The 25,221-nt window shown below is 39.8% G+C and overlaps 1 protein-coding gene across 2 annotated transcripts in view; it reads left to right on the forward strand.

The window, feature by feature from the left end:
* COL5A1 (collagen type V alpha 1 chain) overlaps positions 1-25,221 on the forward strand; it is a 296,840-nt gene that overhangs the window by 130,591 nt on the left and 141,028 nt on the right. For both annotated transcript variants that reach the window (XM_072632909.1, XM_072632910.1), the window contains exons 5-9: positions 15,374-15,505; positions 19,135-19,272; positions 20,707-20,946; positions 21,255-21,425; positions 21,804-21,860. In XM_072632909.1, coding sequence (XP_072489010.1) covers positions 15,374-15,505; positions 19,135-19,272; positions 20,707-20,946; positions 21,255-21,425; positions 21,804-21,860 — 738 coding nt within the window. The remainder of the gene's footprint in view (positions 1-15,373; positions 15,506-19,134; positions 19,273-20,706; positions 20,947-21,254; positions 21,426-21,803; positions 21,861-25,221) is intronic.

Here is a 25,221-nt window from a genome sequence, read left to right on the forward strand (position 1 = left end):
ATAGACATATATGGGTATGTGCATACACACAGATTTAGGACATTAAGACATGTAGAGGTTGTATCTCACCTGAAGTTATATACAATAAGAGTATTACATATCAGAGCTCAGACCTGGATCTCCAGACTCCAAGCAGAGTGATCCATCCCATGTACTACAATGTCACAGGACATCCTGGGTCCATGATCTTAGCAATGACTCCAAACAAAGTTTTCTTCTGTATGTCAGTCAAGGCGAGCTTTAACAACACCTCTTTTTATGATGGGTTACTGGTCTTATGGAATGACTGCAAAAATACGTCTTAAGTGAATGTCCTCAAATACCCGACAGAAGAGACCACAAGTTCTTCACAGCAGGTGAAGAGGATCGAGAACCTATAAAATGCATTATCAGATGGGCCACAATTTCAGGAAAAATGAGGAGAATGCAATATACGTACATGTGTATATATGCTCATGTATAAACATGCATCTAAGACATTTATAGAAGTACAACTTATATGCAATTTATATATGTGTAGCTTATATAGATATACATGTAAATACAGACTTGTAAATACACACATCTACACATTCACACACACATATGTGATCACAGAACTCAGGTTAAAAGCTCCCCCTTTAGAAGATAGCATTGGGATCCAGTTTATCTGTCTTGAATGTTTCCTGAGGCCAGGGCTAGTTTCAGGGTATCTTATAAAGAGTACTCTGACTTCCTCCCCAGTTTCCCTGACCAACAAAGGAGAAATTTTGGTATGACTCCTGGGTGACACAAGGCCTTCTGAAGAAAATGAATGATTTCCTGTTTGTCCACTACTGTTTGGACTGGATAAGTCTTTATTTCCTGTTACATATTTAATTTTCCTCTGTAGCAGGACAGTCATACAACAATTTAAGTCATTGGAGATGTGTAATTGCCAAAAAGGCCTTTATAAGAAGAGGGTTGAGAGATACTGTGATGAGGGGAAAGGTATGTCAACTCTGGAATTAGGAGCACCCTGGGTCAATTCTCACTTTAAACGCTGGCAGCGTGACCAATACCTCATCTGTAAAATGGGGGACAATAACATCGATCTTACTTTAAAGGGCTAAAGAGAAGCTCAAATGAGGTAATATATGTTAAAAAAAATACTTCACAAACTTTAAAATTCCAGATAAATCACTATTATTATTTTTACGATTAACTTTCTGGCTCACGTTCTCCTCACTCTGTGATACTATGGCCCATTCAATAATACATTTCATAGGCACCCAAAGCTTTTCACCTGCTGTGGAGAACCTGAGGCTTCTTCCTCAGAAATTTGAGGACATGACCTTAAGATGAGCTTTTGCAATCTTCCCAAGAGACCAGCAACCTTTCTGAGATACCATCATAAAAAGAGACATTGCTAAAGCTCGTCTTGATTGGACAGGTAGAAGAAAACTTTGTTTGGAGTCATTGCTAAGATGACGACCCCAGGATGTCCTGTGACATTGTGGTATATAGAAAGGAGCACTCTGCTTGGAGTCAGGTGACCTAGATCTGAACGCTGATTTCTAATACCCTTATTATCTGTATGAGGTCTCTGAGCCTCAGTTTCCTAAATCTAAAAAATGAGCATAAAAATAAGGGCACATTACCTACCTCACAGACTTGGGGGAAAATCAGTAAAAGTACCATATAAATATGCAGTCTTATTTTCATGTACTTTGTTCCTAATTTGAGATGCTTGCTAGATGTCTCTTTCTCTTCTGATTTGGAGCCAGAGAATCTAGGTTGAAAGGCTGCCTCTCCCCCTCACTAACTATTTGACTATAGACAAGTCACTTGATTTCTCTGACCAGATAAACTGTAAGGTCCTCCCAATTCTCAAGCTATGATCCTAACATTTATCTACTCCCTTATTGTGACCAATAGGAGTCAGTACTTGGAGGTAGATGCATTTTCCACATTTCCTTTGTAAATATCCCTCCCTAGTGATCAGGATTGGGAGTATAAGAGAGGAAATGACATTCTTTGTTGTGGTTGACTTCTCAGACTAAAATAAACATGTGTTTGATTAAAGCATGCCATTTATTAATGGGGAAAAATGACTTAATTTTCCCCCTTGGTCCTCTCCAAAGCGTTGCAATCCAATATGTGAAGCCCTAACCAATTCCCAAGAAGTCTGGATAGAAAAAGAAGTGGAGTCAGTAAAAAACTTCCTCATCAAGTATGCCAGAAGGGTTTGACCCTGTCTCTTCAGGGACCCAGTGTGACTTGACTTTTCCCTCTGCTGGGTTCATCTTTACTCTGTGTACTCTGTTAACTGTTGCTTAACGGAATGGAGGATGGTCAGTGACAAAACTATTATTCATTTTTCTCCCATATATTCTCAAAGTCTGTCTGTCTGTCTGTCTCTCTCTCTGCATCATGTCTATCTCTACCTCTCTTTCTTGGTCTCTGTCTTGGTCATCTTTCCCCTTTCTGTCTCTGCTCTCTCTGTGTATCTGTCTCCTGTGCCTTTGTCTCTCCCTGTCTCTGTCCATCTCTTTGTCTCTGTCTCTCTCTTTTCCAAGAATATTAGCTTTGTAGGGGGGCCTAAGGATACAGACTGCATGATAATGTCTGACTTTCAGCACTTCTGGCCATCTTGCCCTGTAGGAGACCTCAAGTGACAATATCAATCAGTAACAATAAAACTAACCTAAAGATCAGGCAATAGATTTCAGAACAGGTTTCCCAAGGATCCATCTCAGGCAGCAGGATAGCTGGGTGTGATATCTGCTGTTTCTTGGCAGTGAAAGGTTTGGATGTTTAGCCTTTGGGTGGGGTTCTGACTTTGCTGTTTGTGCCAACACAAAGGGAATACAAAGTCATCCTGTATCTGGTGCTAGATGGTAAAGATGTTTCTTTCAGCTTATGACCAGAGGAGATTGGGTTCTGGCTGTATCTGAAAGCTCCAAGTGTTCCTTCCAAGGGCTTGCTTTTGATGAAGGTCTCAGGCTTTTGGAGAGAGCTTGTTGTCAGCTTTGGAGTAAGAGGAATCTCACTGAGACTTGGCTCAGTTGTGTTCTATTATACAACCATTCAGCTCTACATTCCACGTCAGCAACTTGGACTGAGGAGGGCCTGACCCAAAGCTGTTCCCACACGTAGGGTCTGCAGTGCCCTCTACAAAATGTCAGGGAGCCCTCTACCAGATTGGAACATTTTTTGGACTTACACTAGACTGTGCCTTCTGAAAACTGTGGCCATGAGTTCTGTGCCTACAGGGATACCCTATAGGTACAGCCTAGGACTTCCATTTTGTTTCATAACCATACAATGACCTTTTAACTTTGAGTAAAAACACCAACTCCACTCCTGCCTCCCATCTCCATCCCTGACTCCTACCTCCAATTTCTGCTTAGCCCTGTTTAGTGATCTCTCAAACATATACTTTTGGTTTCATGACCTATCAATTGGAGAGAGTGCTGGGCCTGGAGTCAGGAAGACCTGAATTCAAATTCAACCTCAAATGGTCCCTACTTGTGTGACTGTGGATAAGTTCTTAACCAATGTCTGCTTCTGTTTCTTCAACTGTGAAATGAGGAAAATAAGAGCATCTACCTCCCAGGGTTGTTATGGAGATCAAATGAAATATTTGTTAAGTGCTTCCAAAGTGGTTGCCACATGGTAGGTGCTTCATAAATACTTCTTTCCCTCCTTCCTCCCTTCTTTCCTTTCTTTTTTCCTTTCATCTTTCTTCCTCTCTTCCTTTATCTCTCCCTCCTTTCTCCTCCCTCCCTTCCTTCCTCCCTTCTCTCTTTCCTTCCTTCCTTCCTTCCCCCAATCTTTCTTTCCTCCCTTCCTTCCTTCTTTCCTTCCTCTCTCCTTTCCATCTTTTCTTCCTTTCTCCTATCTTTCCTTCCTTTTTATCTCTCTCTCTCTTTCCAATTTCCCCCAAATAATCCCCTATGATATTTAGAAGCTTCCAAATTACAGGATCCTATTAAAAGGAAGTTAGAGATCATCTAATGCACTTCCCTCGTTTTGCAGACAAGGAAACGGAATCTCAAAGAAGTTAAATGACTTGCCTGGCATCACATTTAGAAAATGAGAGTTGAAATTCACACTCAGATTCTTTGATACCCTTTTGACCCCCTTTACTTTACAGATGAATAAACTTGGAGAGTACTTATTCATTCATACTCAGTATGTACTTCTTCATTCATTTATTCGGTTGACATTCAACAAATGTTTGCTGAACACCTACTGTGCTCCACTTGCTGAGGAGGATATAGCAGAGCTTACCATCTATAGGGGAGATAAGACAAGTATGAAAATGAATATTTCCAGCATGAAGTATAATGAGGGCATAAAAAAAACCCCAAGTGCTATGTTCTAGAAAGTAGAACATGAGTGATTGTTTGAATGAATATTGGACAAGGAGTTAGAAGATCCGATTTTTGGTGTCAGCACTGCCATTTAACTCCAGATATAATCTGAACAAGTTACATTTCCTGTCTTAGCCTCAGTTTCCTTGTCTGTCAAATGACTGGTGGTGTAGGAGGAGTAAGACCAGGAGATCTCTGAGATTCCTTCTGGTTCTGACAATCTAGTTTCTGGAACCCAAGTGTCCTGACTCCTGCATCTTTTGTCAGTGATCACCATTTAAGACAGTAAATACAGAAAGAGGGAGATGAGACATCCCCTGCAAGTTTGTTGTATTAAGCAACAGCATCAACAATAATTAAATCTCTGACAAATGCTGGTTTTCTGGTAATTTTCCTTTAAAAGTTGTCTCTAGATTTTTTTTTCAAAATCTTTTTATTTGAGGCTTCCAATCAGTTGAATTTTGGCTAATAAAAGCATCACTATTAAAAAAAAATAAAACAAAGAGAGTGTGGCTACATTTTAATGACCCCACAGGAGATCCCTTTTGTGTGATCTTCCTTTATGATGAATACATGGTGTAACAGTGGAGTGTTGAGCTACACTTCCTGCCCAGACCATGTGGGGTCCTTATCTTCTTTTCCTTGCTTCAAGCCATGGCCCAGAGCATCCCCAAGTGTTAGCCTCTACATACACCCTGTGGAGGGGAGGGCAGAGTGAGGCCTTGTAGTATGTAGCCTGCACAGCTGTGGGTCTGGCAGATTGTTTGGGAGGGACTTGAGATGTCTGACCAAAGCTGGAAGCCTGGGGAATAGTCTTGACTTTCCCATGTGAGAGCATCCCCCTTCTGGGTCACCATACTTCCTCTCCCCCAAGCAGGCTCTCTGGCTTCATTGTGGGCCTTTGGCCATCCCGTTTGAAAAAGGGAATTAGGATTTAGAACAAGTCCTGAAGTCCCTGTTATTTTGCCTAATTGTCTATGCCTGATCTGGACTCACGCTACCGTAGAAGTAGGCCAAGAGTAATCATGCAAAGGGAAGAAACCAACTGTTTACTAAGTCACTGTACAGATCAGTGCAATCCTCTTCTTGCTCTCTCCTCCCCTATGGCTCACAGGTTTCTCCTCCTACTTTCTAAATTTATGCATTCAAAGAACATATATTCATATGTCAAAGTGCCAGTTGAAAAGGGAAGATATTAGTTGAATTGGCTGAAATTTGAACTTGAAGTCATGCTGCTTAATAAAAACGTGTGGTTTGGATTCAGTGTTCCTGCCATATGGCTCTCATCTGCTAAAGGGTTCCAGCTATGGGCTGGGAGACTCCAACATCAACACCCCCTTCTTCCCCACCGAAGGTGGCCTTGCAAATGTAAAAGGAGATGTTATAACAGGAAAAAAGAAAAAAAGAAAGGAAAAGGAAAGGAAAGGGAAAAAAAGAAATTCAAGAGTGGAACTCTGCCTCCTTTCTAGGGTACTGGAGGAATTTATAAAATGATGAAGGGTGAGGGTGTGAGCTCTTATCTTTCTTTTCTCTCGGTCTGAAATAACTGCAAAAATCTCATCATCACCCCCAAACTTTATTATCCCTACACAGTTTCCTGTGGCTATGAGCCTGGAGGCAGCAAAACATGGAGCAAAAAGCAAACTTTTGCCAGACCAGCAGTATGTCTCAGAAACTTATCTGGGCTTGAAGCAGCCCTGAAGCTGGAATTTCGTGAAAGGAATAATTTTATCTCTTGTCCCCCTCCCCCCATTTATGGATTGCTTTTTCAGAGCTCAGTATATAGAATGGAGCGAGATAGCCTGGTTTATGAACACACCTGCCATGTGGACAAAGACACCTCTTTTCCCATTTTCCCTCAGGAACATTATCTTAAGAGGTAATGGTAATGTGAGAAGGACACTGGATTGGGAATCTAAAGAGCTGGATTCTAACACTGGCTTTGTCATTCACACATCGTGTGACCTTGAGCAGGTCAGTTCTCACTGGGCCTCATTTTCCCCTCTGTCAAAGGAGGGGGTTAGATGAGATAGTCTCTAAGTCTCCCTTTTGTGCCAGTCTTTTAACGTTCTTCATCACAGATGCTCTGTTCAAGCCAGAATGTTGTCAGTGTTGAACCCGCTCGATGGCTGATTCTTCTACTTGTATCTTCATTCAACCCATCTCCTTCCCCCTCCTTGTCCCTAAATGTTCTAACACTTTCTAGTTTCCTTTCCAAATCCTGGATATCAGCCAAGGCCCAGCTCTGGTCCCACCCCTTGTAGCTGTCATTCCCCTCTTCAGTCTCTCAATTTGCCTCACATTTTACTCTAAAGTGCCTTCTTAGCTTATAGGCTATCTTGGAAAGGCGAGAAATGGGTGCAAAGTCCACCTCTGATACTTTAGAGACATAGGTAAATCACATTTCCCCTCAGTTTCCCCATCTGCCAATGGTCAATAACAATGTCCTTATCACTTACATGGGCTTAATTGCAAGGCTCACATGAGATAATGTATACAGAGCACTGGGGAAACTTTAAAATGATATATATATAAATGTGTTAAAAATGTCATTTTTCTTAGCATTAGTCCTATCTGCCTACCTAGATTATTTGTAACACAAAGAATCATAGATATGGATGGAACCTTTGGAAATCATCTGGCCTACTACCTCATTGTGCCCAATGAGAAAAGTGAGAACCACAGAGGGCTCCTGGTGTGCCCAAGGTCACACAGACAATGTGTGGCAGAGCCAGGCCTAGACAGAGTGTCCATTGCCCTGTCTGACCTCAGTGCCACTCAAAGAAGATGACTCCCAGCTAGAAATTTAACACTGGGTTTCTTATTTGTGTATCCCCACATGACGCCTAGCACAGGAGTGAGTACTCAGTAGACCCTCAGCTAAAATTCATTTAGTAGATTTGGCTGCTTTGTGTCTGGGCCCTTATGTCTGAGGTGGTATTAAGCCCCATGGGCTCCTAGAGTGTTCTGCCCATAAAAGCTCTCAGCCCAGGACATGAACAAGGTCCAACCAAAGAAATAAATCCTGACAAATTCCTAAAGATAGTAGATAATTCTTTTGGATAGTAGGTTCCAAGCATCCCTTAGCATAGTGCTTTGCTCTTAGGGAGCATGCTCAATTAATATCAGTCTTTGGCAGCAGTTTGCTTTGCTTGAGCCGTCTTTCTCCCCTTTGGCTCAGTGCTTCCTGACCTTTTCCCTGACTGCTACCAAAGCTAAGTGCCCTCTGGAATCAGAGCACACACATGATACTGTATTATACTTGTTTGTGTGCCTGTCTCATACCCACTACTAGAAGGCAAAGATTGTATCATTGTCAACCTTTGCCTCCCCAGTGCCTTTCATATAGCAGGTGCTCAGTAAATCTTTGTTGAATTGGATTTAATTGACTAGGTTGTGTTTGGACTTTGCCAAATTTAAGCATATCTTCTTGGAGCATCCTCTGGGTTTAAGGTCAAGCAAAGTCAAGTACTAGCCTGGAAATGAAGCCATCTCAAAGCTGCTCAGGGCTTTTAAGCTGGTGCTTTGACTCCTTCCTGGAAGAGGGAAAGTTGTAATTAGGCATCAGGTCCTGGAAACAATCAGTGACTGTCGCTCAGAAGACCTTTGGCTCTGTTTGGAGTGAGGACTATTGAAGAAAAAAGTAAATATTCTATACGCCGAACAAAGTGTTCTAAGTAAGATTGAAGAGTTAACTGCCATTTTGTCAAGTAGATACTTGGAAGGCCATTTTCAAACAACACATAGAATGTCAGACATTACTTACCTTCTCTATGCTCTGTGTAGACAAAGCCTCAGAGTTCTGATTAAAGGGTTGGCTGTGTCATTCTGACAAAGCCAGTCCAGTGAATGTTCTCATGGTGTTCCTGAACTCTCATAATATTTTGACACCCTGGCACACTGATTTCTCTGGAAGCTTGCTAGGGTTCTGGAATTCTCTTTGTGACAGTTATTCCCAGAAATTCTCAAGAGACAAAATTTAGGAGTAGACCAGCAACAAAATCCATTGCTTTAGACATCTATGCACAAATTCACTAAGTATGGGGAACAAGAAGGTGACCTAATGCTTCTCACCCATGGAGGCAAATTTGACTGTAAAACTTGTTGAAATGAGATTTGTGACTGGAATATTGATCTGGAAGGGCATATTTTGTTCAAAAAGAACATGACAGGAAAAAAGGGGAGTGGACAGTTGGGGTAGAATAGTACAGTATTTTATAAAAGCTATACCCATGTAGTTTCTTCCAGAGGCAAGTTAAATGGCAGCTCTGGAGACCTGGCTTCTGAGTTAAGAAGACCCGGGGTCAGTTCCTGCCTATGATATGAGGATTCTGTGATTCTGAGCAAAGAGAGTAAATTATAGAGCAAGTGTGGACTGCTTTGGGTAAAGGGTGTTTCCACACTGAGAATTCCCTATACCAACGGAGTCATACAGAAAGTCTAAAAAAAAATACTCATGAGAGGAAATCTAGGAACCAAAAGAATAGAAACATAGTAGAGGGCAGTTGGATGAAGGTCACCAGATGGAGGCAAAAAGGGAAACAGTATCATCATTAGAGTATATTACAGATTACTTGGACCAAACAGGAAATAGATGAGAACTTTGGTAAACAGATCCCAAGTCTAGCATGGAGACCTAATAGAATAGTTATGAAGATATTAATAGAGTACTTATGGGAACATGGAGTTATCTGGAGGACTGTGAGCACTCCCTTTGCTAAAAGCAATGGTTAATAATTTCTTGACTTGTCTTAATGATTATTTTACCCTTCAGAGTGGAGAAACCAATGCTATTCTGATCATGGTGGTCACCAGCAAGGGAAAATGGATTATGTGAATAGAAATGATGGAGCCTTTTGGGAAAAGTGACCAATCTATCTTAGAATACATGGCAGAGAATCAGATGGACATAGTCTTGACATAGTCTTGACACTTACCCCTGATTTTTTTGGAGAACAGATTTCAGAGGATTCACTGAAAGGATAGATGGGTTGAGTTGTGTACCTGTGAGTGATGGGAAAGTCTCAAGAGTAAAATTCTTAAAGATACAAACAAAAAATCATTCCAGTGAGGAGGAAGAGGAAAAGTTATTAAAAGAGAACAATGTGGAGGCACAGGGAATTCACTGGACAACTTAGATTTTAGAAAGACATGGAGAAAGTACATACAAGGGAAAGTATTGGAGGATGAAAAAAGTGGGGTACAGCCCATAAGAAGAATAATAGGAACCTTAAAGCTCAGAAGGAAATGAGACTAGAGAAGAAAGTTAAGGACAACAAAAATGGTTTTTAGGCTAATTTTTTTTTGAGAGAGAAGAGAGGGTCAAAGAAGAGGTATTAGGGCATATGAAATGTTGCTAAACAATGTTGGAAAAGTGGCAGAACTTCCCGTTTCATATACTGCTTTTGCTGCTCTGCCAAGGAGAATGAATGATTAGACTGTAAAGAACAGAAAAAAATGGTTAGTTAGGAGTTCCTACTCAGGATATAATACCCAAAGACTCCACTGAACTCTAATCACCAAGTCCACGTAAGATGCATCTTGGACTCCTGAGAGAACTAACAGATATAATTACTGAGTCAGTTAGGGATCTTTGAAAGACCATAGAGGAAGGGAGAGGGACTCTAGGTTTCAAGTAGAGCAAATGCTGTCCCAGTTTTTGAAAATGTGAAGAGAATGTAGTCTGCAAGCTCTGACTTTTAACATATAGACTTCAATTACTTACTGGCAAAATTCTAAAATGTATTATTAAAGGAATGACTAACAAACAACTGAAAAAGGAAATAAGGATTACAAAGAGGTTTCACCAAGGACAGGTCATAGCAGAATAGCACTTTTTGGACAAGCTTACTAGAACTGGAAGGTTTGGAGAATACTATATAGATGCAATTTGTCAATATTTTAGCAAAGCATTTGACAAAGTCTCTCATATCAGACAGTTTTGTGGGCAGGATATTAACTAGATAATAGTAAAATTCATTTAATTTGGAACTGACTGAATGGGTAAACCCAAAGAGGAATAATTAGTGTTTGACCATTGGTCCTGGAGACAATAAGACCAGAGTTTACTGTGGCCTCAGACACTTACTAGCTGTGTGACCCTGGGCAAGTCACTTAACCCGGTTTGCCTCAGTTCCTCATTTATAAAATGAGCTGGAGAAGGAAATGGCAAGCCACACACCAGTACCTTTGCTGAGAAAACTCCAAATAGAGTCACCAAGAGTCAGACATGACTAACTACTAAACAACAACAACAAATCAACTTAGAGGAAAATCTCCAAGATTCTCTCCTTAACTCTAAAATGCTTTAACATTTTTATCAGTGGCTTGGATTAAGACCTAGACATCTAGTTCTGAAAAACCTTCACAACCTGATCCCAGCCTTTCTTGCTAGCTTCTTTGGACATTACTTCTTCCCTCACATGGCAATCCAGACAAAATTGCTCTGGCCATTTCTCTGTACTTCATTCATGACAATCCATTTCCTGTCTGTCTCCCTCTGTACTCAACACCTCCCATGCTTAGAATGCATTTGGTCCTTACTTCTGCCGCATAGAGCCTTCCTCTTCCTTTCAGATACATCTCAGGCGTCATCTTCTGCATGAAGTCCTTCCTGATTCCCCATCTGTGAATGTCCTCCCTTCCACTGTCCTTTTTCTTGTGTCCCCAAAGTCTTAGTGCCATTTTAAGCTATTAAAACTTATAGACTTTTGGGATGCTCTGAATATACATATATATATATATATATTCACTTCATATTAATGTTGTGTATATTTTTGGTATGTACTTGTTTCTTCTATTAGAAGGTAAGCTCGTTGTGAGTAGAGATTGTTCCATTCTTTGTATTTGCATTTTTAGGACCTAGCCCAGTGCCTGTCATATAACAGGCTTAATAAATACTTGATCAGATGATAGTATATTTATCAAATTTGCAGATGACACAAAGACAGAAAAAGTAGCTAACATGCTGGATAGCAGAATCATGATCTAAAATAATTTCAGTAATTTTTAACAGTGAGTCAAAACTGAATAAGATAAAATATAATAAGGATAAATGTAAAGGAGGGGTTTTAGTGGACTTCAAGATCAATGTAAGTGAACAGTCTGATTTGGCAGCCAAAAAGACTAGTAAGACTCTCTTGGGGTGTGTTAAAAGAACTGCAGTGTCCCAAATTAGGGAGGGGGTACTCTGCCATGGACAGACTATATCTAGAATCCTGTGCACATTTCTCTAAGACTGAATTCTGGTTCTGATTAACTGACACCAGAAGAAGGCAAAAAAGATGGCCTTGAAATTATACCACATGAGGATTGATGGAAGGAATTAGGAATGTTTAACCTGGAGAGGAGAAAATTGGTGGTAGGGGATAGCTGTCTTCACTGTATTTAAAGGGATGTCATGGAAATGGTATTATTTTTGTTATGTTTCCTCCAATGAAACAGAATTACTGGTAGCAGATAAAAGTCACAATCAGACAAATTTAGGAAAAACTAAAGGATGTATGGAAAAAACTCCCAACAAAAAGCTATCCTATTGTGGGCTCCCTCAGGGAGTAGTGGCTCCCTCTTACTAGAGATCAAATTTGCAGATGATGCAAAGATAGGAAGGGTAGTTAGGCTGGATGTTCATGTGGCTTCTATGTTATAGGAAATTATTATTCAGATATAGATTGGACTAGACAGTCACTGCAGTCTCCTTCCCATCTGAAATTCTACAATTTATGGTGTTCTGGATGTGAATGTAGCTCTGGAACATTTTGAGCTTTTTAGAACCATCTGAATACTCTGGAATCTTTTTCAGAGTAAACCCTAGCTTCCTACTTTAATATTAGTTAGTGTTGCAACTTTTCTTGCTGAACTATGATTTTGATTTTTTCATCTGATCCTGGGGATGGGGGCGAGGGCAGACTTCACAGTCAGAGCCTAGATAAAGGCAAATGAAGATTTATATACTTTGGCCAAAAAATAAAAAAATATGAGAATGCATGCAAAAACTAAAGACGCTCCTGAAGTGAACTCATAGTAGCTGTGAAACACCCCTAGAAATAATCTTTTCCTGCGCAGGAATGTCAGGGAAAATGAATCAAGTTCCAATCCTAGGTCTACATCTGGGTCCTTTCAAACTGAAAAGATAAAAGAGAAAACTCAGCTCTTCTCATTATGTATTGGCAGCCCCTAAACCTTATCTTTCCTCTGAGAAGGGGATTAATTTTAAGTTAGTCTACTGGATGCTATAGACTATCAGTCCTCCCTAAAGGTAAATCCAGGATTATCAGGCGAACTACTTTCACCTTGCCCTCTAGTCCCTTCTGGGAGAACAACTTCATTTTGTTGAAGGAGAGGGAACTAGGAAAGAAGGTGTCCCCAGGGTAAGGCTGAATACCAAACAGTCTCCCAGAAGTTAATAAAACTGTTAAAAATTTTATGCATGTGTATACATACACACATACATATACACACAAATATGCATATATATGCACATGCATGTACATATATATATGTATGTATACATTTAATTGAGAAATTTTTGTACTCTGGAATGATCAGGTATAAAGCTCATATTTAACAGAAATAAGAAACCTGCTAAACTGGGGAATTTACTCCAAACTCCTTGTCTTATCTTCTATGAAACCACCCACATCTGTGCTTTACTAAGGGCCATTTAGAAATAGGTTTCCTGGCTTGTTGTACCCATCTATTCCTCTTCTCTCATGACTTGTCACAAGTTTTTACTGAGCACTTACATTCCTCTGCTAAGGTAGGTCCATAAAGAAGCATGAAACAACTTGCCTTCAAGTTGTTTGCTGTCTGGGTGGGGGAATGGGCCTCATTCATAAAGATATAACCATGTGGTGACTGTGATATCCAAGGACCTACCCTTGTATAAAAGCTGTAGAAGTCCATTATGGGCCCTGAGTATTTGGAGAAACCATCAAAGTGTGGGATCAGATTTGATGGTACAAGGAAATGGAGAAAGGCAGGGTATTTTTGTTCGTTGTGAGGAGATGAACCACTTTTCAGTTTATAGAATAGTGTATTCCATCTGTGAAAGGACCAGATTATACCAAACACATACCATGGACTAAGTATACTAGAGTTAGGATGCTGTTTGGGCAGAACATAATTCGGAATTAGGTGGGTAGAAGTTGAAGAGAAGAAGGTTTGGGCTGTATACAAGGGAAAACTGCCTAATGAAGAGCTTTCAAAGTGGAATGGGCTGCCTTGGGAGATAGTGAGTTCCCTGTCTCTGAAGGTCCTTAGGTAGAGGCTGAATAATTATTGGTTAAGAATGCTTAAAGGAAATTCCTGTTCAGGTATGGTTTGATCTAAATGTCTGTTAATTTACCTTCCAATTTTGAGACTGTATAATTTTGGAGTACTCTTGAATCCCATCTAAAAAGTTTTGGATCCTGAAGGGGATGATACTTCCCTTTCAGTATTTTTAGCTCAGGGATTTAAAACCTTCTGGCTTCTGTGGACCAGGGAATAGTGGATTCCCTGTCTTCTGTGAACCAATAAGCTTGACTCTTTTTTCCTGCTGACAGACTGAACCTTAACCCTGACCAACTTTTCAGCTGGTGCCCTGATCACAAAGGGACCAAGTGAGAGAGTGACTTCCTCCTCTCTCTCACCCATCACTTTCTACTTTTGCACAAAAATGCTTTCCCTAGTGGTGCCAGCAATCCCACCATTGGCATGGGCATTCTTTATAGGCTGTGTTACACTGTCTCACACAGCTTTGCTTCCCTTTTAAAATACAAATCCCTTTGGTGGGAACAATCAGTTCAGTCCCTAATGCCTCCTGTGGGTGAATGATGCCCTAACACCAGAAACTCTGCCCAATGACAAGAGAGAAGAGACTTGACATGTGGGGTGAGAGGGAAAAGGAGAAAGAGGGTTAGCAAAAGAAATGGACGGAATCCAGAGGAGAGACTTCCCTGAAATCACAGCCTTGTCTTAGGTGCTCTTGTTGACAACCTCATTTTATCATTGAAACAAGGAGGTGAATGAAGTGCTGACCTCTCGCTCAGGAAGACCCCAGTTTAAATTCTTCATCAGATACTTCCTAAATGTATAACCCTGGGCAAGTCACTAGACTTTGGTTTTTCCCTTTGCAAAATTAGGATGATGGTAGTACGTAGCTCTCAGAGTTGTAAAGATTAGCTGAGATGACTTTTGTAAAAAGACTTTGCAAAACTTAACACATTGTATAAATGCTAGTTATGATTACTATTGTATATCCATCACATAGAAACAAAAATAGCTAGCATTTAGATGCTAGCTATTTTTGTTTCTATTTTTATTTAAGTTTAGCAAAGCACTTTACAAATATCTCACTTAATTCTTACAACCCTGTAAGATAGGTGCTATTATTATTCCCATTTTACAGATGAGGAAATTGAAGCAGACAGAGGTTAAGTAACTTACTCAGGTCCACAAAACTGTAAGCATCTAAAGCTAGATTTGAACTTGGGTCTTCCTGATTACAATACATTGTTCTATGTATTATACCACCCAGCTTTTCTTTTCTGCTTAGTATAGTAGAACACATGCTGGAATGTCAGGAGTAATCTAGATTTAATCTGCTATCTATGTGCAGTAGCATAACCACGGGCAAGTCACTTCATCTTTCTGAGCTTGAAGAATGATGATATTGGATGAACTTACCTCTAGATTCCTTAAGGCTCTAAATCTCTGATCCTGTGATCCTTCAGTTCTTCATTGGTAAATTGGGAATTAAAATAACTGTAGAGGCAAGGTAGTTACTGGCTGAAGTGCTGAGCTTGCTTTCAAGAAAACCTGACTTCTAAACTTCCCCCCTAACAGCTACTATGTGTGGGACCTTGGACAAGTCACTTAACCCTCTAGGTGTCTTAGGTACTTTTTTAGGATTTCTTTCCCAAATTAGTGTCATTGGTGGAAGGTTCTTCCAGGTAGTCCTTCCCAAATGAGATACTGTTTTATAAAGCTTGAAGGAGAATATAAATGTCAACCATTATTCATGGCTTCCCCCCGCCTCTTTCTTTCTTTTCCAGGGTGATATCCAGCAGCTCCTTATCATCCCTGACGCCAGAGCAGCTTATGATTACTGCGAACATTACAGCCCGGATTGTGATACTGCTGTTCCAGACACCCCACAGTCTCAGGATCCCAACCCAGATGAATACGTAAGAAGAGACTATCCTGCCTTCACCCTCCAAATACTTTCTATCCCCTTAGCATCCTTAAAAATTTAGTGTCTCTGAGATCTCATTTGCATCCATGTTTATACAGATGAATACATAAGAAGACTGTTCTGCTCTTACCCTCCAGATACTTTAGACCCTCTTAGCATCCTTAGGGATTCGAGGATCTCTGAGATGTCAGGAGGGTCCATCTGTGTTTAGGGTTTGCAGCAGCACGTGCTTTGGGAATCTAGAGAAGTATGATTTACAGTTTTTATTTAGAGTATTTAGTAACAATATGCAACAATTAAGGTTCTCTGGAAAGAACACTGAATTTGAATTCCAAAGACCTGCATTGGAATCATCCTATGCTATGAATTCGTTGTACAATATTAAGCAGGCCACTTTTCCTTTCTGAAGTTCAGTTTCCTCATCTTTAAAATAAAAGGTTAGCACAAGTCTGTCTCTTTCGGCTATAAATCTAAGGATCCTGTGAAAATCTTTGTTTATCCAAGTGATAAATTATGGGGTGATAAATCACTTAAAAGGGGTCTTTTCACATTAAAAAAATGATTTACCAGAAAGTGAACTTAAATAGCAAGTTCCTTCCAGTACAGTTCAAATTGAGCCCAGTGATGCTATAACGCCATGAATATGGGGTGAGACTTAGAGTTCCTGGTCTGCTACTTCCTAATTATGAGACTGGGCTTAATCTACTCATCTGCAAAATGAGAGTAATAGCACTTGCCACAGTAAACTTGTATGGAAAGTATTCTGTAAGTTTTCAAGCATTTATAGAATTTTGAGCTGTTTTTTAATTAAATAAATTTAAATACATCTTTTCAGAACCATGGATCTTGAGTACAGCAGGGATTCCTTGAGTATAATTTTAATTGGCTTCCATGTTCCTCAAGAAGTTGTACATCAGCAGGAGGAAGTGAGAACCCAACCCAGCAGCCAGCAGAAATTCAACAACTGTCCATCAGAGCACTTAAACACACATACACACACACACACACACACACACACACACACACCTGCTGCCACTACCACCACCACCAATAACAACAACAAAACAGGCATTGTTGTGTGCTGATATCCAAAGAGCTATCTTTATGTCACTTGATAAGGTGTTGTTGACTGTCAGGTCTGAGCCTCTTATAACCCTTCACAATTCTGCCTCCACTGGGTGTGTTCTGCACACTTTCTGTAATTGTAACTTATATGAAGTTTGAAGGAAAAAGAACACAAGTTTCCATGCAAATGAAAATTCCTCTGTGGTTTGACTGCTTGGAAATGAGATGAACATCTCAAATTTTAGACCTAAAAGAGACATTAAAGATCATCTAGCTCAATTCCCTCATTTTGCAAAAGAGGAAACTGAGGCCCAAAGATGTGAATGGACTTACTCAAGGTTATAGCTATACTAAGTAGTAGAATCATGATGAAAACTCAGGTCATCTAATTTAAAATTTGCTTCATGCATCCTCTAAAACTGAGTATTTTTAAACTCAGTTTTTAAAACTGAAGCTTTTTTCTCTCCTCCTTCCTGACATCCCACTCCATATTCCTCACTAGCCAGGGTGCCAAAAAGGGCCATCTTGTCTTTTCTGGATCTGGATGTAGGTCCCTAAATCACAGATCATTTTACATTTCTCACAAACCCCCAAAGCCTGGAGAAGAGGGTGTCACCTGGGTGGGTAAGTGCTTCTGGTTTGTATTGTAGTTAGAAAAACAGCTAGCTTTCTATTTTAGAAAGAAGTCTAAAGAATCAATTTCTTTCAACCTTGTAGAGTTATATTCCCTTTCCTCCTCATCACCCATGCTTGGAGCCATAGGACTGAGCATTCAATATATGTTGGTTGGTTAACTGATCAAAGACATTTCTTTTAGGACTTGCAATGCTACCACACAATGAACATTTACTAAATGCTTTTGCATACAGAACGCTGCAATGTGAGCAATTGCAGTACATACAAATTTTCATGGGAGAGAAAAATTGTAGTTAAGACATGTGCCTGCCCTTAGGAACCTTAAAACATCATCACAGATGACTATAATGCATAATATTCTAGAATAAGATGAAAGTCTAGAGTAGAGGTAGTTTTTGGAGAGATAAAAATCAGTAGAATAGTTTTTTTTAGGATTTTCATAAAAGTGATAAACCAGCTAACCATTAACCCATCTTGACACCCCACTAAATTCTTTCCTAGTCTTTGTCCATGAATATGTATATTTTTCCATTAAAATTTCATTTCATTTTTTATTAAAAATTTTTCATTGGAACCAGTGCATATATATACTATCTTGTGTTATTTTTCATCCTTAAAAGTCTTTAGATAGATGTCTTCAGGTTTCTTAAGAGAGTCCATTCTATTTTTGAACATCTCTGGTTGGTAGAAAGTCTCTTAGATTGAGCTAAAATTTAAATCTTCCATCTTAGAACTTTCAGCCATTGGGCCCAATTATTTCTTCAGAATTCATATAGAATAAATCTCTTTGGACATATTCCATCTCATCAGGGCTCCAGCCCTGACACTCACCTACATGGAATAGACACTTAATAAATTCTTATTTAATTAAATCAGATGCACCTCATGAAAATGTGGTGCTGAGAATTAAATATAATACTCCAAACAGAGTCTGATCAAGGCACAAGACATCTCCCAAATATTTGATTTCCTGTTAATTAGGGTCTGTTTTTGTTTTAGTCAAAAGAGAACTTATTATAAAAACCTAATGAATATATACATATACATGTATGCTTATACACTTGTGTAGATAGGTAGATGGATGGATAGACAGTCATACAGACAGACAGATAGATGGATGGATAGTAATCAGAGGGAACATGGCACAGTGGATAGAGTTCTGGACTTTGGTAACAAGATGATCTGGGTTTGAGTCTCTCTTCAGACCTTTGCTATACATATATGTATGCATGCATGCATGTATACATGTATATGTATATATGTATATACATACACACACATCTATATACACACATATAAAATACTGAGCAAATGATTTTACCCATCCAGACCTTAGTTTCCTCATCTGTAAAATAAGGTAATTTATTTTGGAAGGGAGTTAAGTTCTCTTGCAGCTCAAACTGTTCCACCAGAGAATGAACTTAAATACCAGCTTGCTCCCAGTACATTTATAGGTGGGCTCAGTGATACAATGGCACCATGAGGGTGAGACTCAGAGTTTTAGGTCTGACACTTCTTATTTATGCGACCGGACTAGTAACTATACCTCTCAAAGACTTAATTTGTTGATCTGTAAAATGGGGAAAATCATGCTTATGATCTTACGATCCTCTAATACTGTAAAAGAGCCCCTGTCCAACTCTAGGTTCTAGTTTAGAAAGACAAGATTTGTTTTCATGTTGTTTGTGTTTATAACTTTATGTTTGTAGTTGCTTATTTTTAAAATGACAAATATAAATTATTGTCCACACAATACAAGCTTATTAAAAGGTTTTTTCTACTCCCTTCTCCCCCTGCCCATCTCCAACTTTTGTGTTTTTTTAATCCTCTAAAGATGGAGTTTTCCTTGGCCTTAAAAAGCAGAGATGTCTCTTCCAGAGCGCCTCGTCTTCTCAAAGTCTTGCTGTGCTTTCTTTGTAGTATCCAGAAGGAGAGGGAGATGGTGAGACATATTATTATGAATATCCATACTATGAAGACCCTGACGACACAGGAAAAACCCCGACTCCCACCAAAAAGCCTGTTGAAGCTGCTAGAGAAGCTACAGAAATTGCTGAGGTATGGGTCAGATGGAGGGAAGGATGTGTTTCCTCTCTCCTTCTGGTTTAGAGTTTCTTGAACAGTGGAGTTCCAAAAACTCTGGGGATCTGAATATGATGTGAGAGAGTTTGAAGAAACAAGAAACAAGCTGGGCAGAGGACATGTAGATGGTGATTGTGCATTGGCCCATTTTATAGGCACTGTGATGTTTGTAGGCTATATGCCTTCATTTTGGTGCCAGTGAAATGGTTTAGCCTTGAGTTTGTACAGAATTAGGTTTTAGGTGAGGTGGGAGAGGGGAAGGGAACAGCAGGGATTGTTTGGGATATGATTTAACCAGTGGGACTGTGAAACTAATATGAAATAATGAATGCAAAACACTTTGAAAGCCTTAAAGTACTTTATAAATTCCTATGAATATTATTAGTGTGCCATCACTAGGCCCTCAGTCTGGTCATGACTTCATTCCTCAGTTTTCTATTTTATTTCTTCTGAGTTCAGGTATTGTTTATAGATCTATACTAGGTGTGTGGGTAAGTATTTAGCAACTAGGCTCTCCAGAAGAAAAAAAACCCATTAATTTGCATTTAAGTTTAATTGGCATTACTAATACTTTCTTAGGTCTAGACAATCAACCAAACAATAAACCAAGCCTGAAAATTGAACAGTCCCAGAGGCCAGTTGGATGGACCTCCAGCACACATATGGATTTAACTTGGTCTATCAGAATCCATGTGATAAATAACAAATGAAGGTGAAGTGGGGTTCTGCGAGTAAAGAGTATTGTAAAGAATCCTATGAGGGGATTCAGGAGATGGGCATTGTAGTCTTGGTTCCCCTCTTAGAGAAGTGCCATATAAAGTTGAGCAGATTCTTTCTGTTTTCTAGGCCTCATTTTTCCCATCTTGTAAAATGCAGGAGTTGAACAAAACAAATTCTGAGGCCCAGCTCAGCTCTAATATTCTTTGGTTTCCACTTTAAAAACCAGTACCCACCATAAGCATTTCTGTGATTAGATTGGATAGGGTTCCACCCCTGTCTCCCTTGCTTCCTACTCATTGACCTATCTGGCCAATTGTGCTATTGAAGCAGCTAGATGGTGTGGTGAGTAGAGCTCTAGGCCTGGAATCAGCAAGACCCGAGTTCAAATTCAGCCTCAGACTCCTCAGCTATAAAAAAGGGGTAATAACAACGCATGTCTCTCAAGGTTGTTGTGAGGGTTAAATAAGATAATTGTGGAGTACCTAGCACAATGCCTGGCATAAAGCAGGTGCTACATAGATGCTTATTCTCTCCCTCCTTGGGCATTATCACTGGAAAGGTAACAATTTGTGATTTTTAAAAAAACTCCAGTTCTTTGAGTCCTACCTCAGTGATTTAACCATTTGACTCTTAATGTCTCTTGCATGGACTTTCTGGGTAACTGTATTTTGATGTGCCCCTGGCTATTAGGAACAGACACCGCCCCCAACAGACGCACCACCAGTTCCTGAAACCAATGAAGGGGATGACAAAGAGGACCCAAACCTGGGAGGGAGTGACTATGAGTACGGACCCATCAATGAGGAATACTACACACCTCCCCCTTACGATGATATCTACGAGAGTGTTGACAGCCCTGACCAGCCCACCGACACTGCTGGAGGAGCTGAGATCCCCACCAGCACTGTTATCATCACCAACTCCACCAACGTAACTTCTCTTCTGTTATTTTTCAGTATGGCTCAGGATTGGGGGGATGTGACTGGTCTTAATTATGGAAAATAGTGTTAATCATACAGTGGTTTACCCATAAGTACTCTTAATAAGTATTTATCAAATTGAATTATTTCCTGTAAGAATGGAATATCTTCTCTTGGACATTCATTCATGAGCTTCTCTACCCCCATCTCCACTGATGCAGTTCCTGAGGTTATGGGCTCTGAAGAAAGGACTTTAAGAACACAGATGGCTACCCTTGTTGTAATTCATCTCTGTGTTTTTCCTATTGCTTTCTTTAGCCTGAACCATTTCCAGACCCAGATCAAGACAGAGATGACATAGACAACGATTTTGCTGTGGAAACTATTAAGGACCTTGAGAATTACTATGATCCCTATTTTGATCCCACCATCTCCCCATCAGAGATTGGACCAGGGATGCCGGCAAACCAAGATACAATCTATGAAGGGGTGAGAATGCCATATAGTCATTCCTGAGTCTTCTGTAGAGCAGAGTAGCTTTTTCATGCCTGAACTCTGTTACCAGCATTTTCCTTCATAAGAGATGTATCCCACTCATATATATGTATGTATGTGTATAAATATTATATATGTTATATGTTAATATGATATATATACATAAATATTTGCTATAGCACATATTTCCAAGTATATCACATTACACCTTGAGCTTTCTGAGTCACAGAGATAGAACCTCTTTTGTTAAACGCTTTCTTTTATCTGCCATGTAAAATGGACCCCATGTATAGCCATGTAAAAGGGGTTCTATGGATAGCATTTTATTTCAGCTCTATATGTTTCTGTGAATATTTCTTTTCTACATTCCAGATTGCAGGACCCCGAGGTGAGAAAGGACAAAAGGGAGAGCCTGCAATCATTGAGCCAGTAAGCATGTCTTCCACCTTCCTTCTTAAAACCTACTGGGAGGGTTCATGTCCTATGTGGTCTCTTCAGGTTTCCCTCCTCATTGGAAGATGATGCCATGAGAGGGGCTGGGGGCTCTTTTCTTTTCTTAATAGTATTTTATTTTTCCCAATTACATGTGAAGATAGTTTTCAACATTCATTTTTGTAAAATTTTGAATTCCAAATTTTCCTCCCTTCCCCCTCCCTAAGACAGCAGACAATCTGAAATAGGTTATACATGTACAATTTTGTTAAACATTTTTCACATTAGTCATGTTATGAAAGAAGAATCAGAACCAAAGGGAAAAATCACGAGAAAGAAAAAAAAAAGGCGAAATAGCATGCTTTAATCTGCACTCAGACTTCATATTTCTTTCTTTGGATGTGGATAGTATTTTTCATCATGAGTCCTTTGAAATTGTCTTAGATCATTATATGACTGAGAAGAGCTATGTCTATCATAGTTAATCATTGCACAGTGTTGCTGTTGCTGTGTACAATGTTCTTCTGGTTCTTATCACCTCACTCAGCATCAGTTCACGTAAATCTTTCTCGGTCTTTCGGAAATCTATCTGTTCATTATTTCTTATAACACAATAGTGTTCCAATACATTCATATACCACAACTTGTTCAATTGATGGGCATCCCCTCAATTTCCAGTTCTTTGTAGTGGCTCTTTTTGAGAGTTTGTCATTGCTATAAACATGCAAGCCTATGAAAACGTTATACCCTAAAACCCTCATTAGAATGAGTGAGAAGAAAGCATTTTGATGAGATAACACATGAGGAATCCCCTGGGTAAATAATTTATTCAGACTGGGGGAAAGTATATACAATGTCATGTAAGAAACATGAATATTCCAAAAGTATTGCTTATAGGGAACACATGTAAGAGAGATCCTGAGACCCAGAATGGTCAATTGACAGGATTTACTTGGAATCTATTTCTAGCTTTTAATGAACTTCTTTCAACTTACTTAATTGAGCCTTATTATATACCCTGGAACGTTCTCTAGGTCTCAACCCACCTTAACTGTTGTCCATCCTTCATTCTCATCTTGGCTTCTCTTATCGCTATCCCCATGGACATAGGATTTTCCATTCCTAGAATGAACTCTTGGTGTCTCTAATCTCTTCATATCCATCTTTTGAAGTTCTTCTTTTTTTTCAAAGTCCATCTCAGATGCTATCACTTCTAGAAAGCAATCCTTGTCCTCCATAAATAAAAGTGATTTCTCTTTCCTTGAATTTCTCGTAGCACTTGGGCTGGATATTTCCTTTGGTCTTCAACATCTCCCTCTTGAAGCATAGTTATCTGTGTCCTTGTCTTTCTCTACATTTGATTTTAAGTTCCTTGAGAAAAGAATCTGTGTACTATCTATTTTTGTGTCCACAACACACAAAATAGAGCTGCATGTAGTCGGAACTTCATGAGTCTTCATTGAGTTGAATTGGTTATTAAAACTACTATTTGATAAGCCTCATTGGGGGTTTCCAGATAAGTATAAGACATAGTTCCTTCTCTCAATGAGTTCATAATGAAGTTGGAGAAATAGGACTTTTACCTTTTAGTATCAGTGGGCCAGCTGTTTGTGGCTTTGGGGAGAGTAGGGGGTAGTTGGTCAAAAGCATCTGGGATGAGGATTACAGCCCTTCTGAAATCTTCGGCATTCCTTAGCAGTTGTGGTCAGGCCCTCTGTAGAGTAAGGAGCCGGGGGAATGGTGCCAAGTAGCTCAGAACACTGGGCGTGGCCTCTTGAAGCTTCCACAGTGGGAGTGTCAACCTTGGGTTAAATCTGCTTGGGGTTAGGGATCTGGAGAGTTGAGAGGGAGCCAGGATTCTGGAGTCCATCCATCCTGCCACGTTTCATTTGAGCTAAGATTCAAGAGGCGACGATGGATCACTTTCCCTGCAAAGGAGACCAGCCATAGGTTTGGGACTAGTAGCACAGTACAAACAATGTAAGAGGGTATTCCTGGGTCCAAAGTGCCCACTTTGTGAATTCAAAAATTTTTCCAAACATTGCCTAGGATTGGAAACTCTCTGCTGCCATGTACCAATTTAGAGGAAAAAAAATTCTGAATTTGGAGCCCAAGATCTGTTTTTTAATACTGTCTCTGCCACTCAGACTTATGGGACCTTGAAAAAGTCACCTCCCTGAACCTCAGTTTCTTCATCAATTAAATGAGAGAGTTGGATTAGGTAACCTCTAAGGTCCCTTCCAGACCCAAATCTGGGATCATCTGATCTCTATGGTCTTTTTTCTTGCTTTCTATGTTCTTGTGATCAATATATGCCCCTTCTTTGCCTGGGTTCCTATGATCATCCCTGGCACACTCACAGTAGTCTGCACTCCTTCTAGTCTCTGTTTGACTATGTCATGTAGAACCTAGCTCATGCCCAGATGGATGCCAAGCTCAAAAGGCATTATGTTTTCAATGTAGGTTTTTGCTAGTTATCACCAGAAAGAAGGAAGGAAGGAAGGAAGGAAAGAAGGAAGGAAGGAAGGAAGGAAGGAAGGAAGGAAGGAAGGAAGGAAGGAAGGAAGGAAGGAAATAAGCATTTATAAAGGGCTCACTCTGTGCCAAGCACTTTTTATAATCTATCTCATTTGAGTTTCACATCAACCTTGGGAGGTAGGTGCTTTTATTCTCCATTTTACAGTTGAGGGAATTGAGGCAGATAGTGGTAAGGTGACTTGCCTAGGGTCACACAGCTAGTCAGTGTCTGAGGCCTGATCTGAACTAAGAACTTTCTGACTCCAGGCCCCAGTGCTAGATCTGCTGTACCACCATGGTGCCTCCAGAGATGGGAGCTAGGAAGATGGAATGAGAAGCTCTCATTCTTGATAGTAATTTATTTGATCAGAAACAAGAACTTCAATCCCTGTATAAAACCAAAGCATGAGGTGCAGAAATGTCTGCTTGACCTTTGAGTTTTCTCACTCTCCATTTGCCTTCAGGCTTCTTACAGTGGTGGGTGTATCATCTTTCTTTTTGAAGTCCTTAGAACAAAGTTTTTTGGTTTTTTTTTAATGTTTCCTGGACACTTTTAGCAGTTTGGTCAAGCCTGTAGACCACTTCCCAGAATACTGTTTTTAAATGCATAAAATAAGATACTGAGGACTTTCAAATAAACCAATTATGGTCTTAAGCCTAGCTTTAAGATGCAGTAAGAATTTTGGGATACCATGTATTAAAATACTGTTAAAAAACTCATGTTGAGAAAACCTGCCTTAAGTTAGTTTTTAGCAACCTAAGGCCTAGTGTTGCTTGATACCCACCAAGAACTTATAAACCTTATTTGACTGAACCAAACTCCAATCATGAGACAGCAGCC

This window comes from Notamacropus eugenii, chromosome 1, assembly GCF_028372415.1.
Source record: "Notamacropus eugenii isolate mMacEug1 chromosome 1, mMacEug1.pri_v2, whole genome shotgun sequence".
Taxonomy (NCBI): Eukaryota; Metazoa; Chordata; class Mammalia; order Diprotodontia; family Macropodidae; genus Notamacropus; species Notamacropus eugenii.